Source organism: Phyllostomus discolor, chromosome 6, assembly GCF_004126475.2.
Source record: "Phyllostomus discolor isolate MPI-MPIP mPhyDis1 chromosome 6, mPhyDis1.pri.v3, whole genome shotgun sequence".
NCBI lineage: Eukaryota > Metazoa > Chordata > Mammalia > Chiroptera > Phyllostomidae > Phyllostomus > Phyllostomus discolor.
Window position 1 is genome coordinate 127,318,562 of NC_040908.2, and position 16,563 is coordinate 127,335,124.

A 16,563-nucleotide genomic window follows, 5' to 3' on the forward strand; every position below is an offset into this window, starting at 1 on the left:
CTTTGCCCTCCACCTCCACATGACTCACCTTCCTTTCAAATTGGCACTGGTCACAGCCAGGGCCTCCTCAGCACCGGAGACTTTCAGATTATCTTCGTTGGGAGGTTTTTGCTCCTTTTAAATGTGGTGTGGCCCCTAAAAACAGCCTTGCAGGACAGAGTCCCTATTTCCATTTCAGCTCCATTGCTTCCTAGCTTTATGTCCTTGGGCATCTTAGCACTCTCGAGGGTTTATTTTCTGGGAATTGGAGAGAAATACTTGCCTCTCAAGGACACTGTGGAAATTAATATGTGGAACCTTATAAGGGCCGCGAATGCAGTAGACCGCACATGCCATCCTTTCCTCAACTGCTGCAGCTCAGACAGGAAGGACCGCTCCGCTGGGGGGAAAGGCGTCCTTTACTAAAACCCAATGAAGAAGGCTTCCTAGGGAAAAGTGAGAACTGGGAGGGGGGCGGGGGGGGGGGAGCGGCGGGGGAGGGCAGCCTCCATACTGAGGACCTGAAGGTGTCCCTGGACCTCTTTTGCTCTCTGCGGTCATCATCCCCCTACCCGCATAACCCATATGCTTCCCCCCACCCCACCTCTCTCCCTCCCCGCCGCCAACGTGAGCAGCGGCTTCCCATCCCTTAGTGGAGCTAGGTAGGTAGGTGTTAGAATTATCCCCGTTTCACAGAGGAAGGAACTGAGGCTGAGAGGGCGGGGGACCTGCCCAGCGACGGTGCGTACCCGCGGTGGGCGCGGGTGCTGGTGCGGTCACGTGTGCGGAGCCTGACTCGCGGGTTCGGGAAGGGGGCAGGAACGTTTGGGGTGCCTAGCCGGCCTAGGGGTGGGGTCTCCGCTGGGGCGGGGCGAAGGAGGAGAGGCCGGCGCCGCCGCCACGCAGTGCTCCTACCCTCCGCGCTGGCGGAGCCGCTGTAGCCGCGGTAGGGCAGTGGAGTCCACCTCTCCCACTTCCACGCGCCCGCGCGCGCGCCACCCGCCCTCTCACGGCTGCCCCGCGCGCTCTGCCGTTTCTTTCATCTCTCCGCGCCGTGCCGGCAGCCGCTCTCCGAGCCTGCGGCCGGGGCCCTGGCGTGCGGCGCCGGCCTCGGCGGGGCCCAGCGCCCCGGCCCGGGAGGATGCGGCCCGGGGTGGCCCGGGAGCTGAACAGGGCCCCCGCGCAGGCCCCCGCGGACCCCGGCCTCCGGAGCCGTAGCCGCCGCTCTGCCGCCGAGAGACATGACTTCCAAGCCGCATTCCGACTGGATTCCCTACAGGTACGCGGGTGCTGGTCCTCACACTCCACTGCTGAGGGCATCGGTCAGGGTAGAGGGCGCTGGGCCCCAGGCGCGGGTTACCCTCTCCATCTAACCCAGAACCGGGAGCGCGGATTGGAGGCACTTGTCCTTACCACCCCAACTTTGGGGGCCCCAGCAGACTGAACGTGCCTCCCCTGCTCCACCCCTTATCCTTCAGGGTTGCTGGATGGTGCCAGTGCTCTGGGCCTGCGTGGGCCTTACTGGGTCTGGCAGGTCCATGTGGCCTCCTGGAGAGATCGCACAAATTGACCTGAGCCCCCTCCTGGGCCCAGCACAGCGGCTCACTGGCCAGTATAGCTAGCATAGCCTTGCATCTGCGGCCATGCACTCACGAGACTTTGCGCCCTGGGCCACAGACGCTCCTGCTGTCCACTCACATACTCAGTGTGACTTCCTAGAGACAGTTTTTCTGAATCACAAGCCCGGGCGGCTCGTATATGCATGCACCGTGTATCTGTGTACACACACATATGCACACATACTTACACAGGTGCAACATATTTGTGCACACACACATATTTGGAGAGTACTTGATATCTACGACCGACTCACAAGTACTATTTATATCTGTCAGAGACTCGGAAATCCACCTGCTATCAGGACTGTATCTGGACACACACCAACTCACAATGCATAGAACTGCTTTTACATGCTGAAAGAGCGCTCAAGAACTCAGGCACACTCAGGGAAGCACACCCCATACTGTGGTGTGACTAAGTGACAGCTGGGCTTTCCCACCTGTGGATGTTGGGGTGAGGACAGGTCTCTGGGGCTTCACAGAGGTGCAGGCCTTTCCCCCATCCACTCTACCCAATTCTCTCCTTTACCACCGGAAAGGAGCTCATTGCCATGGCAGCGTCAGATCCTTGGCCACTCATTGGCTCCTTGGTTGCCATGGAGCTACAGGGCCGTCTCCGGGCCTCCTGGAGAGGCATGTGAGTGGAAGGGGTCCCTGACTGCTGGAGTCCACTATGTTCTGGCCCACTCAGGTGCACGTGCCTGTGGGTAGTAGAAACAGACCTGCAGGATCTGCCTTGTAACAGCCTGTTCTCCGGGTGGGGGTGGGGGGAGACACCCGATTCCAGTTACTGATAGAAAAAAATTCTGACAGAGCTCTTCTGTGAGTCTGTCCAGACAGCATCCAAAATGGAATCCAGCTAGAACCGCCTGAGGCTTTGTTAAAGCAGATCTTTCTGCAAACGAGCACCTGCCGCTGGCCTAGGGATTCAAGGTTTTCTTGAGAATTGTTGTATCTAATCTCGACTCCTTTGGGGGCTTCACGGCTTTTCAGGTTAGAATTTGTGGGTGCCTCTTCCACCAACACACATTTGAATGCACAAGTCACATAATTTTTCCTGTAGAACACACACAACCACACCTCAGCGTCTCACATAGACCCGGGAGATCCTTCCATCAGGGGCCCAGGGCTGGACTGACTCACAAGAGCTGTTGCTCCGCTGGGCATCTAGACTGGGGGCACAGGTAGTTTCTGGAGCATCTTGGCTTTTTGACACATGTGGGCTGACCTTCTAGAAGCCAGTGCTGCCCCACAAAGTACCATTAACGTTCTCTTGACACCTAGCAAAGGTGCTTGGATAGTGCCTGTGGGTGAGTGGCCTCTGGTGCTGTGGTGTAAGGACCTGTGTGGGGGTTCAGGTGGTGGGGTGGTGGCCGCAGGCTAACTTAGGGAGGGAAAGAGCAGCACTTGTGGCTGTGGATGGGGTGATGTGTTTAGAATCTGGCAAACTGGGGGCAAACTGGCTCATTGTTTAAGGAAGCCACTCCCAGGAGCCAGGGACCAAAGCAAGTTGTGGAGTGATTGCACAGGTCTTAGAAAATCTCCGCCTCTGGAACAGTGGGGCCTGGGAATGTGGGGCTGTCTTTGGGAAATGGCTCTGTCCACCAGTCAGTGCTCAGGGTGCTGGCATCGTGCAAGGAGTGATTTGGCACTCGCCCAGCCCAGGCCCAGCCCCTGCCCCTGTTCCCTTCTGGGGCCCACACTCCACCTTGAGTCTAGAATCCTGCCACCCCGGAAACCTAGTCCTGAGGAGCAGCTTGACACCTATGGGTCCTTGCCCTGCTTGCTGTCCCGTTGCTCTGCCACCCTGGCCACCTGGCTCTGTGGCAGGGAGGGTAGGTGTAGAGCAGGGGCATGCTGTGCTTAGATGTTGCCAGAATCTCTCCTGCCCTGCTGGGGTCTTTCTGAGCATGCACTGAGCCTGAGAAAGCGCTGCATGTGGGTTCTGGCTTCCAGAATGGGGAGACCCGGGCTGCGAGGAGGAGATGGACCTGCCTCTTGCATTCACTGGGCTGCCGACTGCAGTCACAGCCACAGCCTGGCTGCCCACAGAGAAGACCCAGGCAGACGACAGGCGCTGCGGTTTACTTGCAGGTGCGGGGGATGGGCACGCGTGCTCTGCTCGGGCTTCTCCGTGAGAGGTTTCCCCTGATGTCGCAGCCAGTCGGCTGGAATGTGTCATTTGGTTTGGGGGTGGCGAGAGCTCTGTCGTTAGCTCTGCTGGTGGCGGTGCTCGCACCTGCGCTCCCTGGGCCTGGCTCATTTCCTTCGAAACAGTAACAGTTGCTGATAATCTTCTTAAGGGTGACCGTGGCTCAGTTTTAATGATCATGGATTAACCTAACATCCTGTCTTTAAAGGAACCATTTAGTTTATAAAGTTTAACAGTTGGAACAATGTGCCTTTTATTTTTTCCTATTATTACAACTAAGTCCATTTCTGCTGTTTTCTCTTCATCTGTGTTCTCGAGGAGTGTTCAGTGCCCCTAGTTCGTGCCCTTACAACCGTGAGTTGTAGGTGGAGCACTGAGAGTCCGGAGGGACTGTGCTGGGTGGCAGTGACAGCGACCTTGTCCTCTGGGCTGTCTCCCTGGCCTGGCTGCCAGTGCCTGGTGTCTTCCTCACCAGCCCGTGAACTCCTGGAGAGCAGGAACCTCGTGTGGTGCGTGGCTGTGTGCCTAGCACGACCCAGCACAGGCAGGATGCCCACCACTTTGACTCAAAGTGGCGCCCACAGGTAGCTTTTGAGGACTTCCTGGCTCTCCTGGCCCCACCCAGGTTCTCTGCACCCGGAGGGATGTGGCACTCCTGCTTCACAGTGGGGCTTCCTGGCGGCTGCAAGGGCGCCACCCTGTGTGACTGCTCCGGGGCACGCCGGGGACAGCCTTCCAGCAGATGCCAGTCGTGACCCTTAGGAAGGGCCTCCTGAGGGTGAGCCTGAGCTTGTCTCTGGGTTCCCCTCCCCTTGGCCCTTGTTGGGGTCCTCCCGCCACTCCCTCACTCTGCGTGCTGGGGAGCAGAATGACAACTGGCTAAGCGAGACTCCTGGCTCTCCCAGTTCTGCCTTTGGGGAGCCCCAGTCCCCAGGCCTGGCGACAGGGAGAAGGAGCAGAACCTGTGCTCCTACATCCACAGGGAATCTGTCTCCACGCCTTCCCCAAGCATTCTTAGGGTGTCCTCCGCCTGGGGTGGGAGGAGCAGAGGAAACACAAGGCGGACAGGGGCCCTGTGGATGCCCGCAGCTGGCTCTGCCCACGCCCAGCCCGGGTCCAGCAGCCACGGGCAGCGTCTATCCCAGGGGCAGCCTGTGCAGCAGGAGCAGAGCGAGGCTGCAGGCATCCTCGGGACCCCTGCTCCCAGTCCCTCCCTGTTCCATGGGATGGCCTGGACGCACTGACCAGGAACCTTGAGGCCTCTGTAAACAAATCCCCAAGTCTTCCCTCAGGCTGACATCAAGCCCCGTCCTGCCTGTGTGCGCAAGACCTGGGTGTTAGGACCCGCACGGCAGACTTGACCTTCACCTGCTAGATTTCTGCTCATCGTAACCTTTGGTAGCTTTTCAAGGTCTTCTGAATTCCTTCTGTCTTAGCGGCCAGGTTGGTGCCGCATCAACTTTGTGTCACTGCAGAGGCCTGCCGTGTCTTCGAGTGGTTGGTAAACGTGCCAACCAAGAGAAGCAAGATGCTAGAAACTTCCCGTGACTCTGGCAGAAACCTCCCGTGAGTGTCCGTCTCAGTGGACTAGCATGCCGCTTGCCCACAGATGTCATCATTTGCTGGTCCCTGCGATTCCACGCAGACCCTTTTCTGATGGGCCTGAAGACATGCGCCCTGACTTGCTGGGAACTCGGGCTTGCACCTCGTGGCCACTTGCCTTCTAGCTACGCTGACCACCCGTCCAGCTGCTCAGCGGGCCCCTTCACAGTCTCGCCTGAGGCCCGAGTGGACACACTGATCCGCAGACTGCGGTTTCTTACCCATCTGAACATAAGGCTGCATTTGCACACTCCAGCCTTGTAGCGACTCCCTGAGTTCTTTTTTGTTTCGGAGAGGTCAGCAGCTGTGGCTTGGGGTCCTCGGCCGCATGGCCACGCATCAGCGTCACCTGTGTCGCTTGCTGTTCAAGAGAGAGTGGGGGCGGGGAGTGAGCCCAGGGTATCCTTCCCAGCAGTCCCGAAACTGCCCGGGCAGGGCCGAGTGCCCCCAGCAGTTTTGCTGCACCTGGCGAGGCCCTGAGCCGGGGTGGGAATGCAGACACCTCATCCCGAGAGCCTGGGACTCCTGTGAGCAGCGCGGCCCCTCCCTTCTGGAGCTGCCGGGGCTGTCCCACCGCGTTCCCACCTGCACTGCGTCTCCACCGCTAGGCCAGCAGTTCTCCGCTGGCCTGCCGCAGGAATTCCTAAAACATGCCCCGCACCTGACTGTTTCGTCGGGGGCGCTGACCTGTTTTCTCTTAGATTGTCCGGTGAAACAAGGACAACAGACAGCATTGAAATAGCTGTCCATGGGAACGAATCAAAATCATACCTTTTTGACAATCAGCTTGGCAAACAGCATGTTCTGGTGTGCGGCAGACTTGCAGTAACCGGTGTGTGCGCCGTGGGGTGGTGAGCCTGACAGGCGCTGCAGCAGGCGGCGGGGGGCCTGGGCGAGCTGCGGGGGCAGGGAGGGCGTCTGGCACCCGGGGTGGTCTTCCCTCCCCACTCCCCTGTGCCCTGGGTCCAGCGGGGGCAGCTTCTGCTGTGACTGAGTGGGAAGGATGAAATGGGCCTGGTTCTGCCCCCAGGTTGGCCTGGTCCCGGGGCCCGTGGTCGGCTCAGGTGGATTAGCCGGAGCAGGCATGTTGCGTCTAAGAAGCAGGGTAACCAGCTTCCTAAATGTCTTGGGTGTGTCTGGTTTCTCCAGCCCCCGGGATGGGGGGAGGGCATCTGCCCTCATTTGTTGCCCAGCATGACCCCTCGGATTCTGTCCCGCCCCAGGGGAAGCCCCCGGACGTGGAGGGGCTGCCTCCCTGGGGGGTGGAGGCTCTGGGCAGAGCACATGGATTGATGGACCAGGTTTGACCGTCATGAGCCAGTGGCCGGTGCATTCTGGGGCCTCCCTGGCCTACCCCCCAGCTGGAAGTGAGGGCAGGAGATGACCGTGAGGAAGGAGCCACCAGGGTCAGCCGGAAGACCCATCCATCAGGGCCCTGTCTCCCGTCCGAGCCTCCTGGCGGGGCTGCAGCTGGCAGCCTGGACTTGGCAGCGATTCCATAAGTGGAGCCCGAGTCGTTAAAAAGCCATTACTGTCTCCTCTCGTGGTTGTCGTTTCGCGTGAACAGCGCCTGTCAGAAGCAGGCGGGCTGGGCGTGTTGGAGATCGAGGAAGATGCCGAGGAAAGGTGCTGGAGTGGGAGACGAGAAGGCTGACCATCGGTGGGGGGCGGGGCTGGGCCTGCTGAGGAGAGGGCGGGAGCTGGGGCTCCATTCTCCCCGGAGACAGGAGATAGCCATCGTCATTGTCCTCCACTGCACGCCACTGTTACTCAGCAGGGACAGGTGCAGTGCGCTCTAGACACATCCGTGTGAGGCAGCAACCCGCCGCCCACCGGGACGAGCTGGTCCCCGCTCGGTGACTGTGGTCCGCTGGGACCTGTGCAGCCCCGCTGGAAACACAAACACTGCGCTGTGCCGGGAACCTCTTCACCCCACCGCGGTGCCCACTCCAGGGGCGACCTCCTGTGGGTAGATTGCTGTCGGCCTCAGGGTTCTTACCAGGCCAGGCGCGCTCACAGCCACCAGCACTGTCGCTCCTCCCCAGCAGCCGCCTGCAGCCCTGCACCCCATTCTTCCCGCTGTTCTGCCACACCTGGTGGTAAGGGGGTGGTGGGGGGGGGGGGGGGTGGAGCTGCCACCAGCTCTCTGGGCACTTCAGGACGCCTGAGTTTCTGAAATTCTCTAGAGGCCCGGCCCCTGTAATCGCCCATCCCCTCTGAAGGCTGGTGGTTGAGTCTGTTCTACCTGTAATCTTATCTGGGGACTTGTGTTACTATTTTTTCTTTTTAAATTGATTTTACAGAGAGAAAGAGAGAGGAAGGGACAGAGAAACACTGATCTGTTGTTCCACCTATTCTCGCACTCACTGGTTGTTTCTTGTATGTACTCTGATCAGGGACCAAACCTGCAACCTTGGGCCCCGGTTGGTGTGGCTCAGTGGTTTGAGCGCAGGCCTGCAAACCAAAGGGTTGCTGGTTCGATTCCTAGTCAGGGCACATGCCTGGGTTGTGGGCCAGGTCCCCAGTAGAGGGCACACGAGGGGCAACCACACAGTGATGTTTTTCTCCTCCTTTCTCTTTCTCTCTAAAAATAAAAATGAATAAAATCTTTTTTTTTAAAAAAACTGCAACCTTGGTATATCAGGACGACTGGGCTACTCGGCCAGGGCAGGGCACTGGGCACCTGTGTTATTAAAGTCTGTGGCTCTCTGCATTGTCCTCCATCAGGAGATGGAGGTGGGGACACAGGAAAAGGAAGCAATGTTCTCATGGAAAGCAGCCTCCTTCCCTGGGTGTGGTGAGGAAAGCCCGTGGCAGGGGGCAGTGGTCCGTGGCAGGAAAACACCGCTCATGCACAGATAAGGGCCTGAGGGGGTGCCGGGCCGTGAAGGCGCATGGCCGGCACCCCCTTCTGTCAGTCGGGCAGCCACTGTGACCCAGCAGTTCCGCAGGTGGCTTTGCTGATGTGAGCTTTCCTCTCAGCTGGACATCCCTTTTTCTAAATGACCCGTGCTCCGGGGAAGTCACCTTTTCCTGTTCAGCCAAGCGCAGTGCCGGGGATGACCCAGATGGCGGCCCGCAGCTGCCTTCCCCACCCTGTGAGAGTGCAGGCGGCTGGCATCATCCCCAGTAGCTATGGGACAGCCTTTCTCTCAGGCAGGAAGGGGAGCCAGCACCGTGTGGTGGAGGCGCCACGGCTCCTGTGGCCAGGCCACGAGCAGGTGCCCGAGGCTGCAGGCTGCCCCGTGCGTGCCCGGGCTCGGAGCCTGGCGAGCAGAGCGCAGCTGGGCCTCGAGCCCATTGCTCCCGTCAGCCAGGTGTCACACAGAGCCAGCTGCAGTTTGCCAGCATCATGGAAACAGTGGACGAGTGCGCACTGCTCGCCCTGCAGACCATGGTGGACGGTGCTGGTGGGACCGGCCCTTCGAGGGCAGTGTGCAAACAGATGCTTTGCCTTTGTGTTATTCAGGCAGGGCCGTGATTCATGGAGAGACAGGTGGAGGAGCTGTAGTCTCCCAGACCTGGAGGGGCCCGGGCGCCTTGCTCACTCTCACACCTTCCCCCTTCCTTCGGCCACCCTGCCGCTGCCCTCCAGCCCGTGTGCATGCCTTCCGTGACGGGACACTCACCGTCCCAGCCAGCCCAAGCTTTGTGGCAGAGCTGGTTCCCTGCCTCCTGGTCCTGGCAGCGCCCTCAGGGGCTCCCAGTGCTCTTGTGTGCTGCTGTTAGGCAGGTTGGTGAGGGTAGGGAAACTGAGGTCTGTGAGCAGTGTTTTCTCTGGTGCTGGGGCAGCTGGGGTTCTGGCAAATAAGGCTGTTCTGTGCACAGCCCCAGGTCACAGTGGGGCTCCTCTGAGTGCAGAGCAGCCCATGCATCTAGGGAAAGGCCCTCCTGGATGGCAAGGCGACAGGATGCTGGCAGTTCAAAATATGCAGAGTCCTCACTGGTTGTGGCCAGGGAGGTGGGTGGTGGGCCATCTGTGATCATGGACTGCCCGCTCCTCTCTGGCCAGCCCCACAAGCCACAGAGATGCAATAGTTTGCATGAGCTCAGGGGACATTTCGGGTCAGTGATTATCTCAGCCAGGAGGGCTGCGGTTGCTGCTGCCAGGAGGAGGTGGAGATGGCTCCGCCGTGTCCCGGGGGCGATCTGACCTCCACTTCCCCTCCATGCACAGTGCTCCCCGGCACACAAGCATGCCCACCTTTTACACAGTCATGTGCATGCACATATATGCAGGTATGTGCTCACCCAGGTAGATGCGCTCACACTTCTGGACACCTCCGGGCATGTGGGCACATTCACGAGATAGCCGCACAGCCTCACACACAAACCTCGTGCATCGGGCACATAACTGGCCAGGGCAGCCTGGGGCTTCCCACAGCTCAGGCCCTCAGGCTCCAGCCCCACCACAGGCAGCTGCCTGACCTTGGGTCATAGAATTTGGGCCCAGGGCCCAGGAATGTCTTGGACTAGAAAGAAAACTTAGCAGTTTGAATTACCAGCTCCCTACTTGTACTCTGCCTTCCTGGGAGGCAGGGCCAGTCTGGGTGAGGCGGCGCTGCCTGTCCCAGCACCTCAGGGACTCCAGGCTTTGACGCCCTGCTGCTGCCTGGTGCCATGTCTGTGCCGTGTCTGCGCCGTGTGGCTGGTTGCTGGCCCACGTGTTGCTGTCCCCACCCGGCCCCAGCCCCACCCTGAGCGACTGATTGGTTGCTTGGCCTCACTCCCCCTAGTGAGGGGACCCTCAGCCCCAGTGGGCAGCGTCAGCACCGCTCTGCCTCCTGGAGAGCCAGGAGTTTGCTTTGGACACATGGGGCCAGGGGCTGCCCTGGAAGACCCAGCTTTCTCCAGAAAGGACGAAAGACAAGGGGACGAGCTGCTGAGACCTGGGAGGGGCCCAAGGGAGCCACCCCTGGTCTGAAGCCTTGGCCTTGGGCCTGGCTTGTGCCCGAGGCCTCGACAGGTTCCCCTGGAGCCCAGCCAGGCCCTGCTCACAGGCCCAAGGGGGAAGTGTCCTGTGCTCATGGGGGCCAGGCTGACGGGGGTTCCTTGGGGCAGCGGGGATCCCAGTGGAAGATGAGCTCCCAGAGTGGCAGAAATATGGCTCAGGCCTCTCTGTCTTGAGCTGGTTCCCAGGTGCTAGTCTTTCCCTCCCTCTCTGCCGTGTGGACAGCAGCCTTGGCGGGAGGGGTTAAAGAACCCAGGTGTGCCAGGTGGGCTCTGGGCGACATCCTGGCCCCTCGTGGACAGGCCCTGAGTGCCCCCCTCTCCCTCCACAGTGTCCTAGATGATGAGGGCAGCAACCTGAGGCAGCAGAAGCTTGACCGGCAGGTGAGTGGGGCCAGGGCCGGGTGGAAGGGTAGCCAGCCCATGCCATCCCTGCCAGAGTCCGGGCTGGGATCTGTGGGGCGCAGAGTGGGGGCTGTCCCTGTCCTGGGGGGATCCTGACTGGTGGGGAGTGGGCCCTCCCTGAAGCAGCTCTCTCCTTAACCCGCCCAGCTCAGCACAGACCAGCACATGGGGCTTCGGCCAGTGGGCAGCTAGGAGGCTGCGGTTGAGGGCTGCGTGTCCGTGCTGTGGCCCTGCTAGGACAGCTCCCTGGGCTGAGTTTTGCCTCCTTCTCCTGGACTCTATGTCTTGGGGCACCAGGGACATGCGGCCTTGACCCTGAGTGGGCTTTGGACCCCCTTGTGACCTCCAGAAGTGAGCTGAGCAAGCAGTGTGGGAACCCCCCACCAACCTCATGGGGTGGGCGGTGGGCTGCCCTCTCCAGCCCGGTGACCTCCGTGCCTGTCCGCTGCCTCTGCAGCGGGCCCTGCTGGAGCAGAAGCAGAAGAAGAAGCGCCAGGAACCCTTGATGGTACAGGCCAATGCCGACGGGCGGCCCCGAAGCCGGCGGGCCCGGCAGTCGGAGGAGCAGGCCCCCCTGGTGGAGTCCTACCTCAGCAGCAGTGGCAGCACCAGCTACCAAGGTATGCCCCGCCCTTGAGATAGCCAGCCCGAGGGCCCTGTGCTGATCAGGGAGGGCAGGGGTCCTCTGCTGGGCATGTGCAGGCTGAGCGTGACCCCCAGCCCAGGTGCATGCTGAGGGGGTGGGTGGGGGGAGGCTGGCACCTGGGGCCCTGGGCTCCTGGGTCAGGTGCTGGAGCCACAGGCTAAAACCTGGTGGATCTGGGAGGTCAGAAGTCCAGTTTGTGACCTGGAGAGGTTCACTGAGAGCAGGCAGTAGCTCCTCGGAGCAGAACTGTCCGCTCCCCACCCGTGTTCTGCCTCCCGAGAAGAATCCCTCTTAACAGCCGACACCAGCTCCCAGCTCGTGTCTCGGTGGACAGACACACGCTGCCCCTTTCCCTGGGCCCCCGCACCTTCAGTTGGCCTGGCTTCCCACCGGTGGGCCCTGCTCGTGCCGTGATGACCAGCAGACTCCAGCTCTCCCATCTTCGCACACTCACTTCTCTGAAGAGCCCATAGATTGGGGGTGGGAGGAAGATTCTCTGCAGCTCATGCTTGGGGTGCAGGGACGGGTGGCTCCCTGAACTAGGGACCCCGCCTCCTGTAGGTTAGGGTAAGAGTACCCAGGGCAGAAACAGAGGGTTGGTGTCTCTGATCCCAAAGGCGGGCCTCAGACCCAGTCACCACACTCCGACCCCGTGCTGGTCCAGATAATCCCAGGGACTTTTCTGTCGGATGGTGGTCCTGAGAAGTGGCCCCTGGCCTTTGCCGTTGGAAGGAACCTGATGTTCTTCAGGACCTGCAGCCTCCAGCCACTTCGAGCTGCTGGTAGCTGCCTGTCAACTCAGGGCTAACGGTTCTCATCTAACTGCTGGCCCCATCCCCCACCCGCCACCCCTCGCCCCAGCCCCACGGCGTCTCAGGGTCTCAGGTTCCTCCAGTTCTCTGCCCTGGAGGGCAGCACCTCGTGCCCAGCGCTGGCGCAGCACCCTGGACAAGGCCTGTGCCAGTGGCGCAGCATGGTGCTAGGCGCTCTACCTGCATTATCTCATTCATTCCCCACAGTGACTCACTGTTGCCCACGATCTGTAAGCACTTGCACTCTTGGGGCACCACTGATTTGCCCCTGGCACATTGCTAGTGAGCATCGGGGCAAGGCTTTGACCCCAGGCCCATCAGACTCCAAATGGCCTTTCCACCTGGTTGAAGTTGCCTCCCGGGTGGAAGGTCTGTGGTAATAATTCTGCTGTGTGGGCGTCAGCAGCCAGGGCCTCAGCCGGTGTGTCTGCACTCCGTCTGAGAGGCCCTGCAGAGGAGGGGGCCGGGGACCTGGGCCCAGCGCTGCTGCCTCAGACAGGCAGCTCAGGCTGCTGTACAAAGACCCGGCCCCTGGCCCCCTTGCCCTGCCCTTTCCCGGCCGACACCCCCTCACTTTCCCCCAGTGAGCGCTGTCCTGGGGGAGCAGGGGTGCCCTGCAGAGAGGGTGCCTGCCATTGTGGAGCCTGGCCTGCTGCCCTGTGGGCAGCACGGCCCCAGCTCTGCCAAGCCGGGCACCTGACCGCTCGAGGCTGCACATGGGCTGGGAGCCTGCTCCTGGGACTTCAGGCCCTGCCAGTTCGGGCTACAGGCCAGTGTCTTGAGGCTTTGAGAGAGTCTGAGACGTCGCCAATGTGCAGTCATTCTGGCAGGAGTTTCCTAAGCCCTGAAATGTGGGTCAGGCCTGCAGAAAGGACCACAGTCAGAAGACAGAGTTTCTGGTCATGCCACTGCCGGCCACCTGCTCCCTGGTGATTGTGAGCAAGACACTGACCCTGTCTGGGTTTGCTTCCTCTCCTGCAAACGAGGAGAATTCTCTGTCTCCAGACTTTGAACACTGAAGCAGCTCTTGTGTGTTTCAAGGTCCAGCAGCGGCGTGCTACTCTCTGCTGAGAGTCCAGAGCAGGCTGGGTTGTGCTGCTTCTGCTCCACTCTGAAAGGTGGACACAGCCCTGAAGAGGCTGCTGTGCATGGGCTGGCTGGCTGGCTGACCTGGGATTGGTGTTACTTAGAGCACCTGGATCCCTCCTCCCCAGCACCAGCTGGCTCCTGCGCTGCCCTCTGCTGGTTCTTGGTGTTAAATACAAGGGGAGCTGGACAAAAATCAGAACCCATGGGTTTATCCTGGTAAACCCTTTTTGACCCACCGGCCAAGCTCATTCACGTTATATATTCATCTGGCCCTTAAATGTTTACTGAGGGCCCACTTTGTGTCAGCCTCCGGATCAGAGCCTGGGGACCCAGGGTGACCAGACGGGCGTGGTCACTGTTCTCTTGGGGATCTCACCATCTGTCACAGGTGTGCTGTGCAGGAGGAGTCCCGGCTGTGTGGGGGAAGGGCAGAGCCCCTGCTCCCAGACCGGGGGTCCGGGAGGCTGCCCCAGGGCCCGAGCCTGCAGAAGGAAGGGGGGCTAGAGGGGGAGGCGGCAGTCAGGCGGGCTGTGCGGGCGGTGGGACAGCCAGGGCAAGGCCCCTGCGGCCAGAAGTAGTCCAGTGGGCACGAGGCACTGAGGAGCATGGTGTGCCCGGGGACGCGGGGCGGGGGCCCGGAGGTGAGGCGTGAGCAGTTAGGCCAAGCCAGGGGGAGGGAGTTGGAGGAACCAGACTTACAGGAGAATGTTGGTCTTTGTCGTATGTAAGCACCATGAGAAACCGTCCCGGGACTCAGGGCAGGCTGGGTTCCAACACGGGAGAGCATGGAGGCCGCCCAGCTGCGACCCTTCTGAGACTTCTTCAGTGTGTGCAGCTCCCTGTGTCCCGAGTGGAGGTCCTGCCTCAGGGCGCTCCGCACCTGGGCTGCTGGGCAGGCCCCCTCCAGTGCTTGCTCTCGCTGTGGTCTCTTCCAAGACGTGCAGCCTTTTCTGTCTTCGTCCACCACCTTCGATGACCCACATTCTCCCAGACGCTCTCCCTCCCCCTGCCCAGGCCCAGATGGTTTGCTGGCCCAGAGCTTCAGCGGCTCTGCTTCTTGGTTATGGTGGAACGGGCAGGCTTTTGACTGTATCACACCGGGCCGGGGGTGCCGCCTCCAGCACCTACACCTGGTAGAGATGGGGGGGTACAGAGGCCCTGCTAGGGCTCAGTGATGGGAGGGGGGGCTGGAAAATGTGCTGAGTAGTGTGAGGAGCTCTGGTCTTACCTACTGCCTGTTTCTCTCCCTGTCTCGGCTCTTTCCTAAGCAGTTCAAGAGGCCGACTCACTCGCTAGTGTGCAGCTGGGAGCCACCCGCTCAACAGCACCAGCTTCAGCCAAGAGAACCAAGGCAGCAGCAGCCACAGGGGGCCAGGGCGGGGCCTCGAGGAAGGAGAAGAAGGGGAAGCACAAAGGTTGGCTCGCCCTCCCCGCAGCTCTGCATCAGGGCCTGGCCCCCACTGAGGGTTAGGGGAGGCTTATCTTCCTGACCCGGAGGGGCGGGGTGGGAGCCCCCCTACCCCCACCCCGGGCAGGCACCAGGTGCACTCAGGGCCCCACCTAGCTGGCTGGCTCACAGGCCTCATCTGGCTCGTGGGACTCCTGGGCTGGCCTGCGGGTGTGGGGCAGGCCCTCCAGGTGGCCAGGAAGTGAAGTCCAGCCCGGCTGTGGCCCGGGAGCCCCTACCCAGCCCGAGAACCCTCACCTCCATCCTGACCCCAGGACACCCCGTCCCGTGGGGCCCCCTGCCTCCCAGACAACCCAGCCTGCCCTCGGGCAGCCCCCCACCCATCACGTGGGCTCCGTGATTCTCGTCCCAGGTCCACCCCCTGGCCCCGCACACCAGTCTGTCTCCCTGCTCCTGTCGCTCTGAAGAGATCCTCAGCGATCGAGGATGGCTACGGTGGCCCCACCCCGAGTCCCATCTCTGGGCCTCTGGTCACAGTGGGACAGTGGGGTGCCAGTCTGTAGGTTTCTGGAGCTGACTGCTGCTTTTAGGACAGCCCACGCACTCAGGGTGGCTGCCGTCTGTGGGGGCCAGGCCTCGCTTCTGTTACTGAAGCTGCGGCAGCTTCCTGGTGAGGAAGGTTGCCATGGGCCTCCGTCTGGGGAGGCGAGGGTTTGCCCGCCTCAGCCTTTTTCAAGGGGCCCTATGTGTGCACGTGTCGTTTTCTTTTTTGTTTTTGTTTTTGTTTTAAGATTTTATTTATTTTTTTAGAGAGGGGGAAGGGAGAGAGAAAGAGAGGGAGAGATATCAGTGTGTGGTTGCCTCTCGAGTGCCCCCTACTGGGGACCTGGCCTGCAACCCAGGCATGTGCCCTGACTGGGAGTTGAACTGGTGGGTGACCTTTGGCTTCACAGTCTGGCGGTCCATCCACTGACCCCAGCAACCAGGGCAGGGGCCCCGTGTGTTGTTAATGGTGTGTGAGTTTCCTGTGCGTGTGTGTGTCAGAGAGAGAACGAACACCAGCACAAGGGGGCTGCCCGTGCCCATGAACGAGAGGTGGTCTGCGGCCAAGACCGGTCCTTTCTCTGCGCTTTGTCTTCCTCACTGTGCAGTTGGCTGTGTAGACGGCCGCTGTCTTCCTAGGGGCATGAGGCACTTCACACCAGCCCTCGGCAACTAATATGGGGGAACAGCACAAGCAATAAACCCGTGTCTCATCCCAGCTTTTACCCACCTTTAGGACGCTGAGAGCAATCATTAGTTTTTAAAGTCAGCTTTGCAAATAGTTTCCCAGAGGGTCCCCCTACTCACCCCTCACCCACTTCATGGACGTCTGTGGATCCAGCTCTCCCCTCCCCCCGCCCGTGACGGGACTCAGGAGTGCCCGTGGCCTGCAGGCACCGGCGGGCCAGTGGCTCTGGCAGAAGACAAGTCCGAGGCCCGAGGCCCAGTACAGATCCTGACTGTGGGCCAGTCGGACCACGCCCAGGACGCGGGGGCAACGGCAGCTGGTGGGGGCGCACGGCCCAGCGGGCAGGACCTCCGTGCCACGATGCTGAGGAAGGGTGAGCCCTGTGGGGGTCCAGTGACACCCCCAAAGCTCAGTCCCAGGTTCTCAGGTGCACCCTTCTTGGGGAGCACAGCCTTCCTGTGTCTATTCCAGCCCCTCCCAGACCCTGGTCGGGGGGCACGGCACACTTGGGGACCAGTGAGAAACTGGGGCAGGGGCTCCTGAAGGCCATGTTAAGAGAAGTATGAACTAGGGTAACCAGCCCTGTCTTCCCCATCCATGTCACCTGTCCCTAGGGAGGCCCAGTTTCCTTTCCCGTCAGTTCCTTTGAAAAAGCTCCTTTTGTAAAATG

At 60.8% G+C, this 16,563-nt stretch overlaps 1 protein-coding gene across 11 annotated transcripts in view; it reads left to right on the top strand.

The window, feature by feature from the left end:
* TUB (TUB bipartite transcription factor) overlaps nucleotides 1-16,563 on the top strand; it is an 81,037-nt gene that overhangs the window by 54,981 nt on the left and 9,493 nt on the right. For 3 of the 11 annotated variants that reach the window (XM_036028964.1, XM_036028966.1, XM_036028970.1), the window contains 4 exons: nucleotides 10,635-10,686; nucleotides 11,165-11,327; nucleotides 14,526-14,669; nucleotides 16,099-16,320. In XM_036028964.1, the coding sequence (XP_035884857.1) occupies nucleotides 10,635-10,686; nucleotides 11,165-11,327; nucleotides 14,526-14,669; nucleotides 16,099-16,320 (581 nt within the window). Of the gene's footprint in view, nucleotides 1-997; nucleotides 1,259-10,634; nucleotides 10,687-11,164; nucleotides 11,328-14,525; nucleotides 14,670-16,079; nucleotides 16,321-16,563 lie in introns of those variants that run through there. The other 8 variants (XM_036028965.1, XM_036028967.1, XM_028517005.2 and 5 more) reach the window with 6 other exon arrangements.